At 40.3% G+C, this 24,934-nt stretch overlaps 1 protein-coding gene across 1 annotated transcript; it reads left to right on the top strand.

Annotated features, from left to right (window-relative positions):
- The first annotated feature begins 242 nt into the window (after nt 1-242).
- On the top strand, nt 243-24,934 carry LOC111265910 (uncharacterized). The gene is made up of 4 exons (XM_022842918.2): nt 243-368; nt 2,529-2,848; nt 15,645-15,735; nt 24,673-24,934. Exons 1-4 carry the CDS (start codon nt 243-245, stop codon nt 24,868-24,870), a joined length of 735 nt encoding a protein of 244 aa, XP_022698653.2. The 3' UTR covers nt 24,871-24,934.

Consider the following 24,934-nt stretch of genomic DNA (forward strand, 5'->3'; position numbering starts at 1 on the left):
GAGTCACCAGCTGTAGGATAGTAAAGAGACTAGTTTTATACCGAGGTATATATATCCAGATCTAAGTATTTGTGAACCAGGCGGTTACTAGTTGCTCCTTTGTTAAGTTAGCATAAACCTTGTACCTAAAAAATAGTGTGCGAGCCATTTTCTAATGTTCGGTTGATTAACATAACAATGTTGAGATGATCTGCTAATTGGCAATGACGATTGATACCCCATGCCTGTACTTGACTTTCAGAATGAATAACATCAATACGGCGCGTTCATTTTCGGGCAGAACGAAATCGCTACGGGAGAAGTTCGCATCTAAACGAAGCTATTCCGAGATCTTTAAGCCGGATGTCGTCAAGGAGGCTACCAGCAAGGTAACGTTGTTACCACACTTTACAGGGCGATGGGCTCATTTGCCTTTAGGGTTTTAGAATGGTCTAAATGCAGAATTTCTATTGCGTGAATTGGGATGCGATGGCACGCACGTAAAAAAGCGTTGACTTCGAAAAGGTACCGCACAGTGAATCCTATTTGGCTAAAAATACGCTTTTTTAAATGTTAAAGTGCAATCGGAATTGAAGACCATTTACTCTGAAGATACTTCGCCATAGGATGTTCAACACTGGGTTTCATATACTGTATAGCTATTTACACGGGGTAGATAAACTTTTCATTGCAATGTGGAAAAACTTTACTTTTTGCGAACAGTATGAAAAAGCTAATCGGCCATAGAGCTTTTGCCACCTTTGTGCACCTCTTTCTTAACAGCTGTAGGGGAAACAGAAGCATCACAACCTATAGGCAAGCAGTTCGAAATAGGCGAAGCATCCCAGCGATCTATGGCAAAAAATAGGGGAGAAATTTGTTTGATAGGACTTGGTGTTTAATGATGCCTACAAGAGCCTTTAACAAGGTTTAGAATCATGCTTTTAGGCCAACGAGTGTATTTATCGAATTTTAAGGCCAAAAGAAAACAGAAACTTGTGAAACTCCAATTAACTTTGTGTGGCCGAACAGCATTCATATTTTAAGGCACTCTCATTGAACAGAGTCGAACAAACGCAAAACATTTACAATGGCTCTGCTTCTTGTTTAATATCTACAAAATCAAAGCTAAAGTGCCATCAGCTACAAAGTCATAGTAAAGAAAACAAGCTCGCATTGGCACACGATAACGGATTCAGAGGCAAAGGCACAACAGATCTGGGCGAACGACAAATAGCAAAAGAGATAATAGTCCAATTATTCAGTACACGCTTCGTAGTCACAAAAAGGTCATAATCCATTTATTCTTATATGTCCATTTTTTCTTAATAACAGTATCATCCCTAGGGTCGTTTGAGGCATTGAAGACAAGCTGCGTCGAAACAGCTCGCTTTCCATATGTCAAGTAGGTTATTCGGTGAGCTCATTACTGCTTCGACAATTTCCCTAGGGATACAACAATTCATTTTCTATAAATAAATAAATAGCGATTTCTCTTGATAGCAGATCTATTGTTACGTACCCCTCTGCAAATGTTCCGCCAACGTGTGTTCCCATGAAACGGTCGGCGATTGTAACAAATGACTGCCTTTGTCTGCGATTTAAGTTACGTTTACTGGCCCTTATAGATCGCCAGCTGTTGCGTTTCGTACCATATCAACATTTTATCTATATTTAAAAGATGAAACGGCTAAAAAGGAGTCGCTGTACCTTAAACATGCTATATACACTCTTGTTTGCTATGTTCATATGAATCCATATCGATATGGAGCCAGTGCGGGGCGTGTTTCTATCGATTTACGGGTCAACTAACCGGAATAGCTGACCGGGATAATGGAAAAAAAAGCAACTATTTTCGGATTTGTTCAGTTACACTTATCAACGTCTGCCATATTACCAATGCACACAAATAAAGAAGGCTTTATATGAGGCAATAACGCATTCAATTGCTTACTCTATTAGTGTCGCAATGTAAAACACTGCGATAAGCTCATTATGAGGATAGTCATTAAATAAAAATCTAATCAATTGTACTTTATCTATGGCCGAGAGAGCAAGGAGCGAATGGTTGACCCTGTTTCTTTAAAGTAAACATAGTTGTCTTTGGTAATTACGACTACAGTGTTCTCTGTTGTTGATGATACGTAATAGCATCTACTCCGTCAGGCTGAGCCGCCGTCGCGCAACACCGCATTACAACTGTTTGTTACAGTGTATAAGCCTTTACTACAATTTTTTTACTACCATATATATATATATATATATGTACATATATGTATATATAAGATAAAACGACGCAGGTTGCCGTTGTTTATGAACGCAAAATTGCCGAAGGTGTTTCCGTGCAGAACAAGCGACAATACTAGTGGTCGAGTGTCTTCATGAGTAAAAATTTCTTGTATTTACTTATAATGCAGTAGCGCTTTCATGTACCGACATTAATATGTATACAATATGCTGGCAAATTCTAAGTGCCTATTCAAAGCTTCGTATTTGTGTATCTATGCACGTTTTTAATGTTAATCTTTATTCGACTTCCTCACTCGCAGGTACGCGGCAATTCGCGACCACGCTGCTCGCTCCAAGTCGCTTCACAAGCCCCAATCGTTGTAGCCCCGTCCTCTTCACCTTATGCCCTGTCTCCACATAGTGGGGGAACGCAGTCACATCAGGGTGCTGATGGTGGCGGCAGCAGTAGTATGAGCCCTGGCTCGGGGGGACCATCGACGGGCAACACCACCCCATGCGGAGGGGCTAAAGCTGTTGCTGTAGCAGGGCCTGATGGACTCATATCGTCCTCCTATCACCTATCGGATACAGCTACGTACGGAAGCGCACTCGACATCAACAGCGAACGAGAAAGCCCAAGGTGAGTAGAGTTCGCTTCTGCTCTACCAACCGGTAGGGGCCTAATTAGCTAAAAGTTGAATGCTTTTGTGTACGATATCATACACAGGTGTGCCAATTCCCATTGTCCGATTGGCTCAGGCAAAGTGGGCAAACTCTGAATAAGTCACCCCAACCTACCTCAACGTTAATGCATTTACATATATATGTATATATATACATATATATATATATATATATATATGCGTAATCACCGATCATTTTATGTGTGCCCCACGATGATACGCTTTGGGCGGTTCAATAAGATGAGAGTTTGATATTTTTTTCTTACTGATGCAATCTTGAATCCGAGCAGAACTAGATCAAACTTGATGCGGGCTCCGTAAGCCCACCTTAGGTTATTCTTGGCGTGTTCCTGTTTATGGGTAAACGAGGCACTGGACTCGTCATTTGAAAAATCGTATCACTCGTTACTCATACTAGAACTTCTTGAGGAGGATCCTAGCAGATTTTTCTTAGAGGATTCTTTGAGGCGATATGAATAGAGAAGGAACGTTCTCTTATTACGAGAAAAAATATCGAGGTCTGGCCATGTTCTACGTTAAACTCTGTCTCCTTTGAACAGCGAGGCAGGGAATTTAATCGGCCCGGGAGTTAGTCTGATATCGCGTTAAGGCAGGCTGATCAGCAATTAAATGGCTAAGTGAACTCTTTAGAAATAATTTTCCTCATAGAACAATTCTTCCACACTCTACGGATCGTCCTCTTTTTTAGGTAGTAAAAAACAATTAATTATACTGGGCGTTGATGAGCCTAGTATCAATGAGTAACCTGGCAAGGCAATATGAACGTTAACGTTGAACCATGTTAATTATTTTTTGTACCGTTTCTTCCGTATTTGCGTCTATACCGTGATGGCCTTCTGTAACTGTTTAATTTAGTTTATAGATATTGCTGTATTTTTTTCTCAAGCGAAACCTTTAAAACATATATAATACATATCAAATCATATAGTGAATTGAAATTACCTCCGGTTGTCGCGGTTCAGTGGACTGACCATTTGAAAGTACAATATAAAAAGTGAGTACAGCTGGAAGCATTCGGCTTGACATAATTAAAATTAAGTGTACACCGATATGACGCTTTTTTTTTTCTATTTTAGGCTATTTCGTTATAACAACAAACCTCTAAATTGCTCCTCTGTTCAAACGAGGCTTGGCTAAATACATCAAGTCTGCTGAAGATGATATGTCGTCGTATCAGTAGAACACTAAATTTAGATCGTACTGGATCAGTTACCTTTTGATCACCGCTAAAATTGAACGTGAAATAGAACAAGTTATTACACGTTATTAGATGCACGTTAGTTATCGAGGCGTACAGTACTTACGTAATTTTAGCGTGCTTACCTAAGTTTCTGGTGAGGTGAACGATCCACAGATCATCCACACGCGTCACACGACAGCGTGATTCATTGTTTCTTCGTTTTTAAGCAGCTACGTAGAGAACAATGTCTATTCAGCAGACCATGCCGACACTCACTTTTAGGTTAGGCGCGGATTAGGGAGTACATACTCGGTAAATGATAATGGTCGCGCATTGTCAACGTCGCTTAAGGTTTAGCTTAGTCTAGCAATGACTGTTAGCCGAATTAGGGCGTCTATTCGACTCAGCAAGCGAGCGAACGTCAACCGCCCGACTATTGGATTTACGAAGTACGGACGGACTTTCCATACACTCTCACTTCGGCGGCAGAGCAGAGAAGAGCCTAAACGAGTTTTTTTTTTGAGGGGAGGATAGAGGACAGTGGGAGAGAAGGAACAGGAGACCCGTCCTCCTAATCTATTGTGTCCCACACAATTCTAAGGTATCCTGCTGTTCTGCTCCGGTACAAATTCTTAGCGGCAGCAGCTGATCTAGTACTGCGGCAATGGCCGACGCGGGTAATGGCGGGAATAACCGTAGCAGAAATGACGGAACAAAGCGACCATGGATGCCGTCTGTTAGTCGCTAGCTGCTAGCCGATACCATTCGTTGGCAGTTAGTTAGGAGATAACGTATGGAAAACATGAAGACAGTAAGCAGGGATAGGGGTAAAGAATTCGAGACCACTCGGGGGAAAAAGTCGGGGCCGATGTTGGGGTTTCGGTTTCCGTTAACGACGAACCTGCCATACGAAGACGGACAGACCGACAAAACCAAACTTATACGCCAATGTGGATCGCAGGCCTTGTAAAAGGAATCCGAGATATCCACTTGCTCGTCATTTTCGCGTTGCTCCATAATCATGCTGCAATCCGTGCTGAATGTCCATAGGATTATTGCACATAGCAAAAAAAAGTCCGAGAAGACAAGATGGTAGGCACAGAAAGGCTGTAATGCCTATAACACAACTAATCTCTTTTTATTTGAGTTCGTTACTATTATACTGTACGCTGTACATGCGTCTTGCGTGTGGTACCCCGAGCAGTGCAACGATGAGAACAACATTAACAACGTAGGTGAATAAAATCCGGGCCGTGTGTCGGTGGCCGCCGTAATGAGCTGGTCGGAGGCGTTACGTTCCTCACTGTAGTAAAGTGCAGTAGTGATATAAACTTAAATAGAGGAAGCGAAAGATAGATAGAGGAGTTGAAAGAGGGGAGAGAAAAAAAAAAGAACGAAAAGCGGGTGAGAGCAAAGAAGAGAGGAAAGAAAAAGGATGAGCGAATCAGAGCGACATTAACGTAGTCAAGAACACGGAAACGAGGGCCAACAAGGGGGTTGTCGGCTAGGCAGACCAATAACCTAACACGCTAAGGCCAGCAGCAGATTGGCAATACAATAACTGTAAGGATAACTGGAGGCTCCTTAGAAGGCTGTCTGTTTATAAAATCCCTATTCAAATTGTGCCTAGATGTAGTTACAGACGAACTACGAGAGTCGTTGGCATGGCCAGTGCTCCAATAGGCTAGCTACTGTTTCTCACAAGTACCTTTGTGTATACATTGTCGAGATAGTAGTCTTCCTGTTTTCAGCATACTAAAACCAAGGGTTAATTAAAATGGCTAACGTAGATTTTAGCATATATAGGTTATTGGGCCATGAGTATTGTACGTTTTTTAAGTAGCCATGCACTGAAGCTCGACTGAAACTGTTGTTTGCTTAATGTTATCTAACTCATCATTAACTTAACACGCTCTAAAGGTAATCACAAATACTATATTTGGTACAATGTGCAAGAATAGAATATTATACTCCTTTAAGATGATAAATTTGAAAACCCTCTACCAATAACCTTCGCCTTTTATGAACGCCTCTTCACTGTACATTGGCTACGGCTACAACGCCGCGTAGACGTAAAAACAGATACCAATACGGATAGTGTTTACGTGGTTACAGCTCAGAAGCGGCCAGTCTTTGAAGTACTATTTAAATTTAAAATGATTGTTTCAACTTAGCCAAATGGTGCTTTGTATAGAATCTGCTTAGTCTTATGCCAGTGAGACTTTTAAATTGCTGTAAAACTAAGAGAACAAGTAGTTTTCTTATTCTCCTCTTATTCTATCGACGCATTCGATTGGGGGTGCTTTTAGCATCAGTGCATCATTTAAAGTGAATCAGGAACATTCGGTTATCGCCAAGCCCGGTGTGGGTGCAGCGAGCCGTTATTGTTGTTGTGGTCCAGACTTCAGAGGGAACATCAAATCCTGCAAGGCCCGTAGGTGCGAACGTAGAAGCAGACGAACACCCCGTCTTGCCAATAGGGCCGCCAGCCCTGAACTACGCTGCCTTGCCATAATAGTCCGCTTGCTTCTATATAGGTGCCGGTCGCTATTAGACACAGCTGCGCTTGCAGTTGAGTTAGTTTTGGCCATAGCAAGATCCCGTTTTGCCGCGGAAGCCACTAACCGACGACGCGGAACGCTTACAACATAGCAGGACTGAAACCGTCCGGGATGGTGGCCATCAGCCGGCGATCGTCGCGCACTCTACCCTGCACTAGAAGTCTACAAGCTCTAACCCGGAGGAACGAACGCATACAACATCTATATGTGCCACGGCTCTATGCACCTGCTGCCAGCATCCGATCGCTGTTAGGAGTAGCTAGTGATTGCTACCTAGTGGCAGGAATAGTCGCTGTATGAAAAAGCTTCGATGGCCTCCTTTTAGCTCCAGATAGGATACCCGACCCCCAGCTAACTGAATGGTTTACAGAAGGTCCACATTTACGTGTGCGATCTGCAACCGCCAATGTAGTTCTAGCCAAAACAGAACTGTTGGGCCGGGACCCAACAGTGCTGCTAGCAGACAATTAAATAAATACGCGAGAAACTTTGAAACAGATTTCGCCAACATAATTGTAAGACGTGTTGGCCGTCTGTCGCACGAGATCTGTCGCAATCAAGGTTAGAGCACATAGTATTGGAACCGCCTATTCGACACTGATAAAGAACGAAGAGCGGAGGGCATTGTATACAACTTCTACTTTATGGATGTGGAAAGCCGTATTCGCTGGTATTATCGTACGGATCGGTTACACACCATGCGATCAACGAAGACGCTATGAAGCTTGTTTGAACAGAACAATAAATTAGGTAGGAGCCACGTAGATATTTTTTGTTACTGCAACAATTGAAGCTTAATGATTTATCCCTTGATTTATTTGTCCCTCGGGACCGACAATTTCTTGTTATTTATTCTTGTCTGCATTAGGGAAGTTTTTACATGGCAAGGGATTTTATTACCACACGAGAAATGTTGGAGCCTGTTAATTTACTAGCAGCCTTTTGTGAAAACATGCAGTGCACGTACGTACTTGACGCGACGACACTAGTCTGATTTTGTCCATTTCAGTATACAAGTACTGCTCTAATAGTCCGGTCACGTGTATTCAAGCACATAATGCAGAGTCGTTCGTAAACTGGACATTGATGGGAAAGCGTTTGGGCGCGATTTATACTCGAATCTCTATTTACAACATTTGGTAAGCGATATAGGCTAACAAGCTGTGGTGACGTATTTACCTTAGTCAGACTCAGAAGAAAAACTCTGTTTAAGACAACAGCAGGAATACATTTGAAACTTTTAAATAAGGCCACTTCGGTTTCTCAAGCAGTTCTATCAAAGTTTGGCGCGATAATTCAAATCCCCTACCGTGTGACACTATTATTACAGTTTTAATATAGGCTGTAATTGTGGATGACAACAAAAGCGCTCTAAAAATACTTTCGCTAATAGGAAATATATGCTGCTAGCAGTAACACTTCCTCATTAATAGAAATATACATTTCACCATGACTATCAGCTACCTAGGCTATCAAATCTGAATATTTTGACCGGTTGTCAAAGCACCAATTTGAAGCCAGGAAAACGAATCTTCAATAAATCTGTCTGGAGCCCAGCTAATAACGCTTTCCGTACTAAAAAGTTATGCTTGGGTATGAGCGGATCCATTACGAAGCCATTGACGACTATTACGGGATATCTAAGATTCTCCCAAGTCTAACGCGTATTTCCTCAGCTGCATGATATGCTATTAATAACGATCGGTTAAATTATCAAATCTTTCATGAATGAGCTTCATGCGTCTCAACTATAAACTGTGTCTACATTTAGATCACACGCATATAAATATGGATCGTTATAAGTTTATTCATGATTCTTGCAAGAGGCCCAATAGAAGTAGCTTATAATTAAGATGTATGAGATGTAAATTCTAAGTAGCATTGTTCCAAGAGCACTTTGTTTACAGCTCGACAAAGCAAGGTTTTTCTATTAAATCAGTATTCAAAATATCGACCAGCGCTAAATCTGCGAACTATGTACGTGTACGAGGTTGAGCACTTCGCTTCTAATTAGTGTGTCGTCATAAAGATCAGTCTTTCAAAACCGATAATATAAGCCTAACCGGAAAGCATTCTACGGAAATGCTAGCTTCTCGCATTATAGATATAATCACGCAGGTCCTAAACAAAGGCTTTCTAGGTGGCTTCAGGAGATAATAAAATGGAATCTCCTCTAAATCGGATAATATGTGTTGTTATGGTTAGGGAAGGGCTGCTTTTGTAGACGGAGATAAATACGGTTGAAATCCTCAGCTATGTTTCCTTAAGGATTATGTAGCTCTATCGTTATATCCTTGATTTGGCATTTATGTTTTCCGTGAGGCTGGCGGCAAAGAATTGACAAATTTATTAGCAGACAACACTGTCGTCACTGTATGTCGTTAAGCCAACGAATCCTTGTTCGGTGTCCTTGTTTTGCTCTATACTACCTGGTAATCCTTGTTTTTATAGCTTATGCTATAGAAAAATGTGTAATGCATAGAAAAAAAAACTTTGAAAATCTAATGCCATATAAGATTTTCTTGCGAAGCGCATATTCTTTTAATCTAAACATACAACCTAGTCTAGGTAGGCAGGTATATGTTCTTTGGATATGGGATCACTAACAGTCAGCAGTACACTATATTCTGTTATTTTTCGGTACTAAACACGGTGCTAAACACGAAATTTACGGATAAAAAAACTCAAGTAAATTGATTCAGTGATTTTTCTAAGGGAGTCAGTAGGCAAAAAGCGAATTAAGAAAGTTTTATAGGGGACTGAGATATTTGGCAAAAAAACAGTGGTAATTTCAGCACGTGCTTCTATTCTTCATAGCTATACAAGTATTTACTGAGACCCATATTAAAATTAGAACTGCTCGGTTACTAAGTGTTGCAAACATGTTTTTGTCCACCATATTGCGATCCTTTATAGCTAGAACGATTGTTTCAATCTAAGTTGTACAACTTCATTTCGTATACACTCACAGAATTTAAACAGATTACATTCAAATGTACAAGTACCAGCATCTTTTCCGATTAAAGGCTAATTTATAACAGCTCTTCAAGGAGGGCGTATCCGTAATACGGCCATTTACCATTTCGGTCGACTAGTCTTTGCGTAATCTTGTGAAAAAGAAAACGTTAGTGGAAAATTTTTCCTGCTACCGTCGATGCAACAAGACGCAAATACAATAAAAAAAAAACTAACAAACTTATGGTGAAACTGGGTATTGGATATTGTTATGATTTACATATATCACTGCCTATTGAAAATTGTCAAAAAAAAATAGTGATTGCTGCGCTTTGTCACAGAGAAAAATGTCATTAAAAAATCAACTAATCATCATTTGGCCTTTGTATTTCGAAGTTATGATGCTCAAAAATTCTTACAGATAGTAGGTTTTTCAAACATAGCATATTTAACTTCAAGTTGTCTCCGCCCAGGACCGGGTCCCGGTTTCGTTAAGCAACAGGTTTATAAAGTAAAATCGGCAGTAATAAAACCAACGGTAAAATCATAGAAGCAGCTAGTGAGATGCAGCTGCTACGAAGACTACATAAATCCTAGGCGCACAGTGTGAAAAGCGTAGGCCTAAAGTAATTATGATCAAATATTTGGGCTTTGTTCATGCTTTGAATTATTCTATCTATCGTACAGCAGCTTTTTGACTTTTTCTTTTCCCAGTATGATGACCAAGGATTGATTAAAAAGTGTAATTTCTCACCGAACTTTTCGTATCCAAGCTTGTCCGACAAAACTGGCCATAAAGGTATGCCAAATAATAAAGTAAATTTCCTGATGATTCCTTACTCCCAAGTGCATACGGTGAAAAGCGTTCTAGCCAGCAGCACCTATGCTATAGTAAGCGCTTTAAAGAGTAGTGGTTGCTGGTTTTGTCTTCAGGTTATACTAATTATTTCATCTATCCACTTGAGGAGCGTACCTGCTTCCGTTGCTACATAAGGCAAAGTCCTAGTAGATTATCGCATCGAATGGTATAATACGTATATTTAAATAGGTGAACAGTGAAGTGTATGACAAAAAACGTGTAATGATCTAATTAAAACTATAATAAATCCATATGAAAAGAGTTGGTCGCAACTAAATTAAGATCCGATTATTACGAATTGCTAGTAGTTTCTAGCTTTGCTTTGTAATGACGTATTACTTCAAAGCTGACAGGCGAGCTCAACGTTTCTTGCCTCACGTCATTGAATCCGATTGCAACTATCTTCAGAATCAATTATGCAAAGCTATACAGGATCTCTTACGTCCTCTAACTGCGAAACATAAACCTACCCTTGCGACTCGATTCCAGAATCGGTTGAAAGCAATGCAACAATGAATCAGATCATCGAACTACTGGATCAGATCAAGCTAGCTAAGTGGATGATAGCGATAGCTCTTCAATCTTACAGCCCCCTTCCTCTGGCTCGCTGTGCTACTAGTGAAGATAATGATCGATTCAGACGCGCTTGTTTCCAGACAAAAATCTGAGCAAAAATGGCAAAAAGAATCTGGCGTACCGGACGGCGGCTTCAGGCAATGGAAAAGCCCGCTTAACAGATGCCTGCGGGACTGCATTCCTTGACGTGAAACAAACTCAGTATTTTCTAGCGTTACAAGATCTTGGAAATAACGTAAACAATATAGTAGTACGCGCACATACACACACTAATGCGTATTTACTCTGTTAAATAAGAGTAATCTACGCACAAATTTATTATCGATAAGTATATTTCGATATCGATAAGTAAGGGTGCAGTAAGTATACTTCGGTGTGCAGGGTGTTGGTCAACAATAACGAATGCAGACGGATTTCAATTGTTTCTTGAAGCGCTTTCTTTGTGGAACTCAGGCATCCTTCTTAAAATGATGACAATTTTAACCTGGTCAGTTAATTGGATTTTTCATACGTTTTCAATTAGATCGAGTGGATAATTGATACTGCGCAACGCCTTCATGATACCGTGTATTTATACACGCATTTTACTGGAACTCTCGCAGACTTCATGTCCGCCATGAGGTTTGTTCTCCCGCTGCCTTTTGCGGTCGGCTTTGCGTTTGCTGAGTGTATTTGGACTAGAGTTGCACTCCTCGACCTGGATATACATGGGTACGTCACTTCTTAACAATATCTAGAGAAAGTCATGAATATTGTTTTGCTAGAATTATGTATTTATTGCTTTCTAAGAAACGCACGTGAGCGGCAATGGTGGCATTGTTGTCAGAGGCCACTTGTTTCAGTTTTTGGCGCGACATTTTTTGCTTAGAAATACTGCAGCAGCCATAGCTTGTAGATGTTTTACATAGCTTCAAAACGTTTAGGCTCTTCATTTTGGCCTCCTGGCATAGTTTTGCGATGATCATCTAGAAGGGCCCTAGAAAAATCTATAGAGATAGTATCAGGCGCGTTTTTGCCCTCTCAAAGGATCCTGCTTCTGCTTGTTTCCGTTCGTCACTTCAGCACTTATCTAATAGAAGTTTTATTTCATAGTTGACTCATTAGGGAAAGGCAGTAAGTGCTGCAAACAGCAAGTTCAATTAGCTAGTATTATGAAGTCTAACGAATAATTGTGACTACCCTACTAGGACTACTTACATGGAACATCGATTAAACGGACAGGACCTTCCTTGTTAGATCGTTCTGCCGACCAGTGTTAATGGTTCAGTTAGTATCCGTCTTTTATTACATATATAATAACATTCCCCGTTTAAATCGATGTGATCAATTACAAAAGTGGCGTCAAACAATATAATACTAGCGTTGTATATGTCCTCGATGGTTTATTGCTGGTCGAGTTGGGGCTGCCCTTTACGGCCATGAAGATAATCACATCGATTAATATTGGAGATAGTTGAAAGTGATTCGGGAACTAGTACACTCCTGATGCAGTTCCAGCTGTAGTGATAACTTTCGGCAATCCTTCATGTAGCACTGGCAGCAAAACAGACCGTAACAGGGAGAAGAGAATAACTAATATGGCTGTTTTCCGATTTCCCGATTGATTTGCGTATTGAAGCCATATGTATTTGCCTACCCTAATCTAATGCATCCTTTTATGACAATTTATACCTTTAAAAATTGCTTTTGTTTTACTGTTCATATTACTTCTGTGGTCGTGAAGAAAAGTTCTTCCTCTTACATGCTTTCTTTCGTCCCCCATAATAACTGTTGCTTTGGCTCTCTGATCAGAGTTTTCTATCGGACAAGAGTGTTGTTACTGGATGAACTGGATATAGGAAGCCGTCCTATATGCTACCACAAACGTTTAAGTCATCTCTCAAAATTTTAGCCAGATCCGTTTTACAAATGTCAAAATTTAGTCCATCCGTTACTTCAACCTCGGAGCGAAACGTGAATGTGATGGATTTCGCGTAAGATTACCTTGTGGGCCGAAGTCTTTCAAAATCGTCTGAATGTAGGAGCTCGGGCTTTAGCTAACGGCTCTCTTTTCGTGGAAAATGATGTTGTAGTGGTACGACTCGTAAGGTCATACTGTATTTGTTTGAACCGTCCTACAAGTAAAAGGTTCCACGGTCCATCTGAGTGCAAGCGAGTTTCTCCATTGTCTTTCTTGCTGCCCTACCGCCTTATAAAGATGATCGGACAAGTATTCAATGCTCTTGTACTATAATCACTCGTACTCCATTTGGGTAATTTTTGCGAAGGGTTTTAAATACTCTCTTGTGGGGTATACTAGTTGCAAAAAGATTGTTTCTTAACTACAGGTTTCTTTGAATATTTATTCCAGTACTATTCATTTCCAGCACCCTCAAGCGATGTGTAGGTATATTACAATCTTCTATATCAATTTTCCTTGAGCTAACCACGTCGTATAATGTTACGAGAAAAGTATACGTTTTACGAGGGTATCATCGATTTTCGTACTTCAATCAATTCCCCGATTCTGAGTGTGATACCTGTTTCGTTCCCAGTTTCGGCAAGGCGTCCGCTTGACTGAACTCGGATTTTTTATTTCGAAGTTCTGAGTCACAAAAATCGTGGTCCGATTTCGCGAACGACCCTCAGCCGGATCGCCATACCGCACTTCGAGCCTGATATTTACAGGAAGATATTTACATTGCCAGAAGTGACTTGACTCCGCGAGGAGTATACATTTCCGTTCAGGTCGATACTGGTAAAATTTCGTAATCATGGAGGAGATTTCCAACATTTCTTTTTTGATTTTAGAACACTTCTTCGGAACTGTTTAATTACGCACGCAACGGTCTGTTCAAAGCATCGAACAAATGGTGAAAGCTTACACATACACTTACTGATAGCGCACTTACTTCGATCTGTGACAATTACAGTCGCTAAGGCCGGACTGTAGAAGCTTTGACTAGCAAGTTAAACATCGGCATTTCTTCGATCTTCACAATGTCTGCGCATCCAGAATAAAATCTGCTAATCATATGAAATCATGGCAGGAAACGGGTAGACTCGATTGGTGTCTTTAAAAAACTCATCCGATTCACACGGGTTACATGCTCTGTGGCGTTAGCGAATCTAGGACCAACGATCCGTTGTTTCTTGACGGAACCGGGCAGGCCATCTAAGCCACTGTAGCTGAAAAGGATCCTTTACAGAATCAAATCTTCGGTATTATATTAGTGGTAATAATCAAATTAAATTCAAATATTAATGGTAAAATTCAACTACCAAACTTAGTTTGGTCAGAGGTGGAACGCTTCACACATTTTAAAGCCCAGAATCCGCAGTTTAAAGGAGAAAACTGGCCTAGCGATTATCGTGCTCTTCGACGGTCTTCTACGATGTCTTTAAGATTTACGGCTTAACCTCTGTTCCTTCCACCGTGAGGTGCCTGGTTTATTGAAAATTAGGTGAGACCTATTTTATGCCGAACAGATTAACGCTTATGCTCTTTTTGACAAGGTACTCACTCGAGTCGTATATTCCAATCTCCAAATAAGCTGCAAAATATATTCCAAGCTGCAAATAAGGACGATTTAGCTAGCATTTGGTATTATACGATTTGTTAGGTTGCAAAGAACGTTGTCGCGTTTTTTATTGAATAGAAAACATTGAATTTTTTATTCCTACGATAACAATTTATTAGCTTACGTATCCCCCGTCGTTGTGTAAGACCTTCTACCACCTCTCCACCGAATGAAGCAGGCCTTTTCGCCAGAAGGTAGCAGGGTTGCGTCGAGAAGGTTTTACACCCACGTTTTGAGCCGTTGATCCGATAAGGCCAAAAGATGATTGTTTGATAAACCGGAGAGGTGAAAATCTGTTGTCATAAGATATGAAGGACATAGAGGCTGCAACATTCTGAGTACAGGAAGGCAGCTTCGATGATGTGTGCCATGGGCAGGATAACCTGGCTTGTTTTTCTTTCTTGAATAGCCTGGTTGACTTAATATAACTGGGCTAAATAAATACGCCGGCTAACTGTCTGGTTCACGAAAAGCAAATCTCAGTGAATCGGGCCTTAATAATTACACCAAACGTAAAGCACAACCTTTTCAGATGAACATCTAGTTGTACGTTAAGCCTTAGCTTATCTCGTGGAGGTACCCATTCCGATTTTCGCTTTATATCGACGTACAGACAGTATTTCTGATCATCGATAGTAATTCCGTGTAAAAACCGGTTAATGTGGCTATGTAACGTCGGATATCAAGCAAGATACCGGGTATAGCGCTAAGCCGTAATTCCTTGTTGAATTTAAAAGCTCCCGAAATACCTGAGCTCGAAGTTCCTGCGTAACTCCAAAACAGTTAACAACAACACTTTCTTGATCAGTTCTTGAATTGTTTGTCGGTCGTCTTCCTTTAAAAATGCCTTTAGATGTGTTCGTCGTCAAACTTTAATAATACTATTTAACATTTTCCTACATTTAGACCTAACATATATGTGTAGCGGCTGATATGTTTCGTTGCATTGCCCAAACCTACATGTTTATATGATCAGACGCTAACAGATTTTGATCTGTAGTGTGCAGTTCATGAATATGCCTAATGATCTGTGATTTTCAGGTTTCCATGGCAGCGTGATGTGGCTGTCCAGTGTTGCATGGACAATGAAGATGCCACAGATAATCACCTTAGCATTCGTATACCCTCAAAGGTAAGCGGCCAATGCTGCGATTCAAACTACTATTACTGGTTTTAACAGTAATAATTCTTTGTTTTATTATTTAATTTTGTATAAAATAGCCAAATGTACGACACACGAATATATGTGCCAAATTGAGGCAATATAGAACATTTGCATAGACATACGTACGTAACATGATTGCGTTTGGCATTTCATTCTTAGATCGAAACGCGTTAACAAGTACTTGTGTTACCTGCCGCAGGCCATTCGATAGCCTATGTAGTAGAAATTGACGCAAATTTTTTAAGGGAACATTAATTCAGCAAGGACTCAAGCTATGCCATTGCGAAATTACTATTTTCCGTCAACGGCTACACTACTTACTTATCTAAGCTAGGACAAATAAACGAACACTGAATATTTACGTATATCAATGTCGATCTTCGAACGATATAATATAACATATAGCTTTATTTTGTCTTTCGTGGACTATATGATTTTAATAAACTAGTGCCCGTTGAAGCCCCTCGAGCTCTTAACTGCCCCAACTGCACGCATTGTACGCTAAAAGCGAAAACTACCAATAGCGTCGCTCTTGCTTCTGTTCTATACGTTAGATAATTCTCTGACTGCGGCTTTTGGTCAAAAATCTCTATTGCGGAGGACCGTATAGAAGGGTATCTGTTAAATAGTTTTAGACTGGAAGCTAGATGGCGTTCTATTGGAGACAGTACCCTTGTCATGTCTTCATGGTGATGCCATGGGAAGCTTTTATTAACGCTTCCGCTTGGCCTTTCGATCATATCCTTCGCTTGGCTCGGATAAAATGTTCGGGCGATTGTTATACTGATACGATATTGCAACAGCCAATTGTAGTTTGTGTTTTATCGAAGACACTCTGTTTGTGTAGACTATGCTCGCCAGCCTTCGTATATAAATTTTTGGGTTATAATGGTTACCTTTGTTTTATTTTTATTATTAATAGAAGAAACTTAGAGGGTACCATCGCTAATTTTAGCATTTTGTCATATACTACAATATGGCCGTGATTGTTTAGCGGGTAACATATTTGCCTGCTAATCTTAGGGGCGCGTTGTGATCTAGATCCGAATTGGGGCATAGACGCACTTTGTTATGTCTGGGGTTAATTGTTTGAGTGCTTAACAGCGATGCCGGATGCAAGACTCAAAACATAGAGAATATAATACGCAAATAATGGACTTATTAAGTAATTAGGTTAAAAGGCAAGGAAAAGTCTCGCATCATGAGGTATATAACAGACTTCCTGTACGTGCATTGGGGGATTTCGATTATCGCTTGCCTTGTGGGTCCACCAATGTAAACACTGCCCTTCATACACACGTCCAACTAATTTAATTTATTTCCAAAGCTGACAGGATTTTGCTGATGTTAACATAAACTATCCGCTACGATTTTTTTTTCACTTTGTGATCGCATTTTCATATTGGGCTTATAATTCTGCAACATGTTGCATGTGGAATGCTAGGTCCCTAGACCGAGTCCCTAGATTCCAACTTCTGTTGTCACGAAAAGAGTTCTCTTCCTTCAAATCCCGACATCTGGTCATCTCCTCGCTGACCTTCGACGCTTCGATCTTTGCACTATTCAAGTGAAGCCTACTTGCCTTCTATTTTCAGCAGTTTTCGATAAAGCGCTCTCCAATTGCTCAAACAAAATTGGTCATATTCCTTTGCTGAGAGAACGGAATAAAGGTTTCCAGTATTTGAATAGTGTTCTTGAGGCTTGAAGATGGTAAACTTAAGTTTTAACTAAAATAAAGTCACGTGCCAAGCTTCGTACTTCTACAGATCAAATAATTAAAAAATTCATTATGCTCATAGGCAACTAAAACGGACGTTGCGAAACATAGATAATTGTGGCCTAATCAAAGGCGATGTAATAGCATCACGCAGAAAAACATCATTTTACCTCCCCTGAAGAAAATGGGACAAAATCTTCAGGGAGAAATCCGCACCTTTTTCGAATGGGAACTAAAATGATAAAAGACTACCCTTTTTAAAAATTTGTTGCAATCTGTATGCGCTGTGCATCGCATGCATTTTGCCACGGCGTCCGCGAAATGCACGATGTCATCTGAAGTCACGGAAGGTATTCGTACCGCATTATCACACACGATGTTCTAGATTTCACTACTATACGTACGTTTCCAACGATGTTGTTTTATATAGTAAACCTTATAGCATAAGATATATCGCAAAAAATAAATACATCACATCAGGTAACTTAGAACCTTTGTTGATCGATGACGACCGTGAGACTAAACAACGTTTTAGGCGTAGCTTTACTACGTTGGAATCAAGCGAACCTTGTTCGGCTTTGGCCCCTACCTAATAGCCCGCGTCTAATTTTTGTGCAAGACAGTTTGACGACTTTTTACATTAGGTTTTTTGGGAGGTCCTGCGATATGCGAAGTAAACTTACTTGCTGATATCCACAGGCCCCTTTCATTAATAGCCACACTCACTGAGTTGGTCAGTCAACGCTTCGTCATATTTGGGTACAGCCATAGCTGTACTGGTACTTAGAAATTTCCAATGGCTCACACGCCTGTATAGGGACTTTTATCACCTAAAGGAATATTAAGTTTAGTGATTGATCCTAATATTCCCGGATTCGTCTGTGGGATAAGTCCACTTGAATTCATTGTCCTGAAACGTTTGGAGCCCTTTGTTCTTGCTTGTAGAGCAACCAGACGCACACGCTTGCTCCGCATTAGCTTAAACCTTCCCACTCACTATATTTAGCCGAATTTTCCATTTTCCTTCATCATACTCTAGTCTGGTCTGATCATCAAGTTTGAAGATACTCTTTAACTAAGCGAACTTTTTTTAACTAAGTATTATGTTCAATTATCTCTTTATGGTAAAAGTGTATTCCTAGTGAATTGGCAGTAAAATACGACAGAGAATTATTTTTTGGTTCATTTCTGCATCTGAATCTACCTAGGTATTTTCTATGACAGGTTAAAGATTTAAATAGTTTTTTTACATTACATCTATGCTGTTAGGTAAGAGTTTCACTAAGGAGCACTGACATTATTACGGCCAGATGGTCTGCAAACTCATATACTGCATATGGTTCTTATATTGTTACTGTTCGGCAACAATGTCATAGCTACAGCGTCGTTACAGGTTGTGTATATTGATGACTGTAATATGATTTTGTTTTCTTCCCACCGCTAAACTTCATTCATATTTGATAAGGTTTCGTGCAGTAAATACTGTTTTAACAGCGTGTCATTAATCCTTCATAAACACCTTCGGTAGACCCTATTCGTGCCACTTGCCAAAGGCAAAAAAGGTCAGACGCTCGCACATTTACGTTTTCCTCAACGTGGAAAGTGAACTGTCCTGCTTCTCATTTTAGGGTAGCGAAACTAATCCATTCGTATATTTTTTCGCCGTTCCTTAAAAGTGACGTCGCCTTTTCTCCTTAGTTATTCACAAACCTTAATTAGAAAACAAAAGAATTACTCAAAAGGAAATAATTTTCCCTGTAAGCGTTTGTTAATTTCCCTTCCACTCCTTTCCGTAATGGAGCATCGTATTCAACAGTGTCTACTACCTTTTTAGGCCTCGATTAATGGCAGCTATCAGGTTTTTTCTGCCATGAAGTGTTAACGTTACGTGTCTTCATTTGTATGCTAGGGGCTATAAGAGATGTCACAATCGCAGCAATTTAAGTTGATAAGTTTGATCGACCGGATAAACAAGGGATATGCGAGAACAAGCTGCTCCGAGAAGTTGATTGTGCCTTACGTATAAAGCACAAATAGTCGTTTTATCGAATTAAACAAAGTAGATTTGCACTTACGTGTAACGATAAAAGATCGGGTTCTGTTTACTGTTCACTCATAACGAAATTGCAGATTTATCACGATCAAACTATAACATGATCCCCTATGCAAGGCTAGCAATCTCGAACGGCATTTAAAATCCATAGTATTAGATACTTTTACAATAGTGTAACTTTTGTTGATGAATTCGTAATAGAAAAAACACAAGTGCGTGCAAAATTGGCATGCAAAATCATATATGGAACCCTAACTATTGAATCCTTTTATTTATCATATTATTTGTCCTATCTGTGACCTTATCTGTGAATGATCTACCTATCTATGGCCTTACGTCGTTTGAATGGTAAGTTGTTTAATCTTCGGGGCAGGAAAGTCTTTATTATTTTGAAAGGATATTGGTATTTGAACGATTTTTTCATTTAGTAGTTGTCTGGATTTCAACCTGTGGGAGCACCGTCTGAAGAGTATGGTGGGTAACAGAAAATCTCCAACTGTAATTACTACATTATTGCCAGGTTGATTTTTATGGTGCAGGATCGCCCGTTGCCGAGCGATAGAAGTGTCTTAGTCTTCTTGCCTAATCTTAACCCCTTGAGTCTAACAAGGATCTTAATTTTTTAGATAATGACTTTTTTCATAATCTTCTCTAATTATAGACTGTATCTTTCAGCCGTAAGCTATAGTAAACAACATCTACATCAGATTGCTAAACATATGTCGTAAGTTTCTGTATCTGTACATTTGTTTTCGGATACCGTGTCACAGGTTCAGTTTCATCCACCCACTGACAGAACCATCCGTAATTCCCAAGCTACAATTCGGTGCAACAATTCATCATTGTCGTAAAGCGTCCTTAACGTCTCTATGTTTTATTCTTGTTTAAGTTATGTACAACTAATATTGAAGCTTTTTTTTTTATTACTTGTTAATTTGACCAAAATGAATAGTTGTGCTGTTTTTACATTTACAGCAGCCGTGAGTGCTAACACCGGTGCATTTTGAGACGGATCGGCTTTTACCATAGCTAACGACTATTCGTTTTTCGCCCCCGCACAGAGTTTTCCACGAGATTTATCTTCACTTTGAGATTGCCCTTTCGCAATTTCTTGTACGAACAACTCACAGTCCTTCTAGCGGGCGAACCCCAATCCAATACAAGGTTTTTATGGCCAGCTGTAGGTCCAAGCTGGAATTCGCTACTTGAATTTTCCGACCTTTTTTGGCCTAGTACAATGAATGAATGAATGAATGATTTCAGATTTTAAAACGTGCAGGGGCATCTCGAACACAATGAAGATACCGCACGGTTAAGAAGAAAACCGTTATTTTGTAAAATCGCCACACTCCGTATTAGGCTAGCTTCTCGTCATCAGCGAGCACTACTATGTCACGCTACTGAAGTAGCTCACTTTGTCATATATCACTCACTAGAAGAGCCCCCGCTATAAAGAACTAATCAAATCTTACCGTACAGGGAACTACAGACAAATATAGGGCAAGAGAAATCCAAACCTTCGCCCAGACTAGAACAGCTCGAAGTATCCTGAAAGTGCCTCAGTTTTGAAATGCGCAAAATTACCATAGCGTACTTACGTTTGTTTTGAAGAGTTCGCTCGCACCGAAGTTTGTAAATCTAATTTCTAATAGTTTTCTTCTCCTAAACCGTTTGCATCTAAACAATCAGGACTTACAGATGCTTTTGTATTTCCAAATTGCTAATAGCCGTCTATAATGCAACAAATCTAAGGTTTCTAGCGATAATTGCGCCGATCATCTCTGTATCGGTAAAATGGCTATAATTCAGAAATTCACTTTCCTTCTGTATCATCGATATAATAATGACTTGCATTAATTATCTCAAAGGTACACTCAATATAATTAGCTTCTGTTTGTTAATTTTAGCTTTTATCATACATACTTTTAAATTTAAAGTCCCTAAGTAATATAATGTACACCATATGTAGGTAAATTAAGGTGCTAATGGCTTCAAAAGGGATATACGTAGACTAGCATAAACGCATTCTTCGGCTTTCTTATAAACCGCGTGGTAACACGACTATATAATAGGAACAAGCTTACGAAAAATTGCTCCTTAACATTTTTGTCCAGGTTGAATTGAGTCCATACTTCCCAAATTCAGGACTGTAATCGTCGTTCTCATACAGAGCATATTCAGAATCTGACGTCGTCGTTACCGGCCACGTTACATTCCGAGTGTGTCCCTTATCATTCAACGCAATTTCCCGTTCATCGTTTCCAACAGTTATCGATCTGTCTAAAAGTCCATCCCTTGGCTACTCGATGTTATCTATCAGGATAGAGGAGCCCGAGTCAAAGGCAAAGTGGGCTCGGTGCGGAAAAATTTGAACAGAAACAAGCGCCTTTCCTTTTGCTTTCTAACCTTCTCATTCTGGTCGAATCTCTCTGGCAGTCGAGTTTATATGATCTTGCACTTCTCTGGGACAACGGCAGTTGGCAGATACGGACGAAAGGAGAGCTGGATCAAGCGAAGCTGCGAAAGCTGTTTTAGCTGTATATTTTTTACGCCTGACTACGCCGACCTGACTACGGCCTTCTCATCCTGCACAAAGGCAGATCCTTAACAGGACTCCAGCCAATCTCCGGCGTCTCCAATACCGACCAATAAGTCGTACATGCTGAACGGACCCACACGTTGTCCGCCCGGTCTCGCACTGTCTAATCCAATCGAAGCAATTCTCTTTGCAACGTCTCTAGCGGTTTTCCCGTATTCCTTGCCATCCTCATTCAGGCTCACTCTTTGGGAAGCATGTTCAGCCTCCATTTAGGTGGAATTAGGGCCTTTACAGCAAAAGCCCCCACTAAAACCTAACGAGAAGTCGCAAGTAAGCACTGGTCAGGGATTTTCTTAATCGGTTCCGGCTAGGATATAATGAGCCGAAGACTAATCGGGATCCATACGTAACATCATTAGTAGTAGATCACTTATGGTAAAACATCCTTTTTTCGTTTTTTTTTCTAGGAGGTTGAAGGCAAATGCATTATGCAAACCAAACTTCACAGACGTGTTCTTCGTCTGGTATTGTGGGACTCTCACCCACTAAACCCTGGACCTCTCACAAACTTGGGCTTTAGCTCGGAATATAGTTTGATGCTACTTCGAAGTAGTAAAACATCCTAGAATTGGTTTTACGTCCCTTAGGTTCCACGCTTCGATTAGGAACGAAGGTACAGGCAGTTCGTGAGACTTCATTCAACTTGCAAAATTGAGACAGTTCCCATTTATCGAGGCACTCATAGACGCATTTCTGCAGACACAACGTTATTTCGGTGTGTGTCGTTGTCTGTCTGTCTGTCTGTACAGCAACCTTTACAATTGATGAATTATCGAAAACGATATTTCATAATGTTTTCATTTATGTTCTTTTCGTCGTCTCTTTATGTATCCTTGGCTTTATTCTATCTCCTCCATTTGCGTTTGATCTTCAGTACGTTCATAGTGAATATATTAGAAAATGGCTACAACAGATTAGATCTAATGGTTACGAGATACGCTCTCACAGAAAACCAACTAGGGAAGATCTCTGAGCAACTGTTCTCTGTAATGCGCATACATTTGCACCAAGAGTAAAAACGCTGATTTCTCAGATGTAACGATTGGCAAGTCCACACATCCTATTGATAGACGCAGATATGCACGAAATAATCTATAGCTAGAAAATATGTTTGCTTCTTTTCAAAGCAGCGATCAAAAGCCTTCAGGCTCCGGATGAACGATTTTGAAGGTTGGACTCGTTCCAGCGGCTTGCACCATTCCAACTTTTATGACAATTTTTCCCTACATAGCACTATATTTTACTTTCTATATATGCAACGTATGCTTTCACAGTACATCGCACCGTAATCTGGGTTCAAGAAAATGTGATGTAGTTCGTAGGTTTTTTTATAGACCCACATTTGCCCTTAGCGGAGTTGCTTAAAGCCTGCTTTTTCCACCATCTAAATTGATAAACAATTAAGCCACAGCTTCACGGCACGATACCAAAGGACAAATATTAGCCCAAGCCATCAGTCAGCAAGTCACAATTAAAATTTAGTATGCCGATACGTGGGAATCCGTTTCAATCGAGTAGGTCAAGGTCGTGATTGTATCAGGGCACAGAGTTAGGTTGCGCTTCTTTCCTCTGAAGAGGTGGCTATAGAGTAAGATGGACTGAGAGATACAACCATGTGAATACTACTAATATCGAACCATGTTGAAGTTGACTATGCTACCACAGTGGACTTGGTTTCATCTACATGGTAGAAATCTATGCGCAGCGCATAAAGCTCAGATGATCAGAAAGAAGGATTGTTTAGTGTAACCCTTCGCTAAAGGCTTCGCGCTAAGTAATACCTTTTGAGCTGTACATTGGTAGTTCTCAAAAGATGTGCTCATCAATGCGCCCTTGAATACATTTGATTTAGTTTCAACACTTGGTTAACTTATAGAAGCCTTATAGGCGTATAAACGTATGCGTACTACTGCATAGTTGATTGTAGTCAGGCTTAATTATATTGCAAACTTTCTCGTGGTTAATGACTGGACGAACCATAGAACTCAGTAATCACACTGCCAAATTATGCAAAGTATCTACAACTTACCTGTAAGTAGACTTAAGCCTTTTACGTACGATATGTCCTGGAGGGCAAAATGTGACACGTTTGAATGACCTCTGGCCAATATGAGATCTGGGCCTTAAATTAGCCTACCTGTATAAACATTCGCTACAATACGATAAATGATTAATCGTTGATGCGCACATACCTGCGGCATTAAAACATAGCCTTCGATCTACTGAGCCTGATTTTTTAACATAAGCTACATATAATTCAATATGCAGCTCTGCGTAATTCCTACGTATGCCAGCCAACATATCTCGATTTTCGAACTATCGGTTTTTATCCCTAGTCTGATATAAATGTCAAAGTAACATGCTGTTTGAAGCAGAACAATATAAAAATAACAAATGTTTCCATTGACACGATACGCTAAATTGATTCTGCTACTGTCGTTCCTTTTCGTACTTACAACCACTCCTACGGCGTGACAATGGCCGACGTACATCGGTTTATCGCGTCCCGCCTGCGCATGTCGGCGCCCCCTGCAGACGAACAGCTGTACATCATCCATTGACGCCTCATCAGGCTGCTTCTCGTTCGAATCGATGCAGCGCCTCCTTGACCTGTCTATATCTTCTAGCGCTCAACAAAGCAATTCTCCCAGCAAAAGTGCCCTTTACTTGGGCATTTCGAACGCAACAACGACCACTGCGGGTACGTATATGGTATTCAAGAAAAATAGCTAACACTCCAGCGACGGCAAATGATATTATTATATAAGCTGTTGTAATAGTTATTATGTATAGCAGT

This window comes from Varroa jacobsoni, unplaced genomic scaffold, assembly GCF_002532875.2.
Source record: "Varroa jacobsoni isolate VJ856 unplaced genomic scaffold, vjacob_1.0 scaffold_1023, whole genome shotgun sequence".
NCBI lineage: Eukaryota > Metazoa > Arthropoda > Arachnida > Mesostigmata > Varroidae > Varroa > Varroa jacobsoni.

Coding starts and splice junctions, on each gene's coding strand:
- LOC111265910 (XM_022842918.2), top strand. CDS start 243: ATGAATAACATCAATACGGCGCGTTCATTTTCGGGCAGAACGAAATCG. Junction 369..2,528: donor TCAAGGAGGCTACCAGCAAG/GTAACGTTGTTA, acceptor CCTCACTCGCAG/GTACGCGGCAATTCGCGACC. Junction 15,736..24,672: donor GCATTCGTATACCCTCAAAG/GTAAGCGGCCAA, acceptor CGCCCCCTGCAG/ACGAACAGCTGTACATCATC.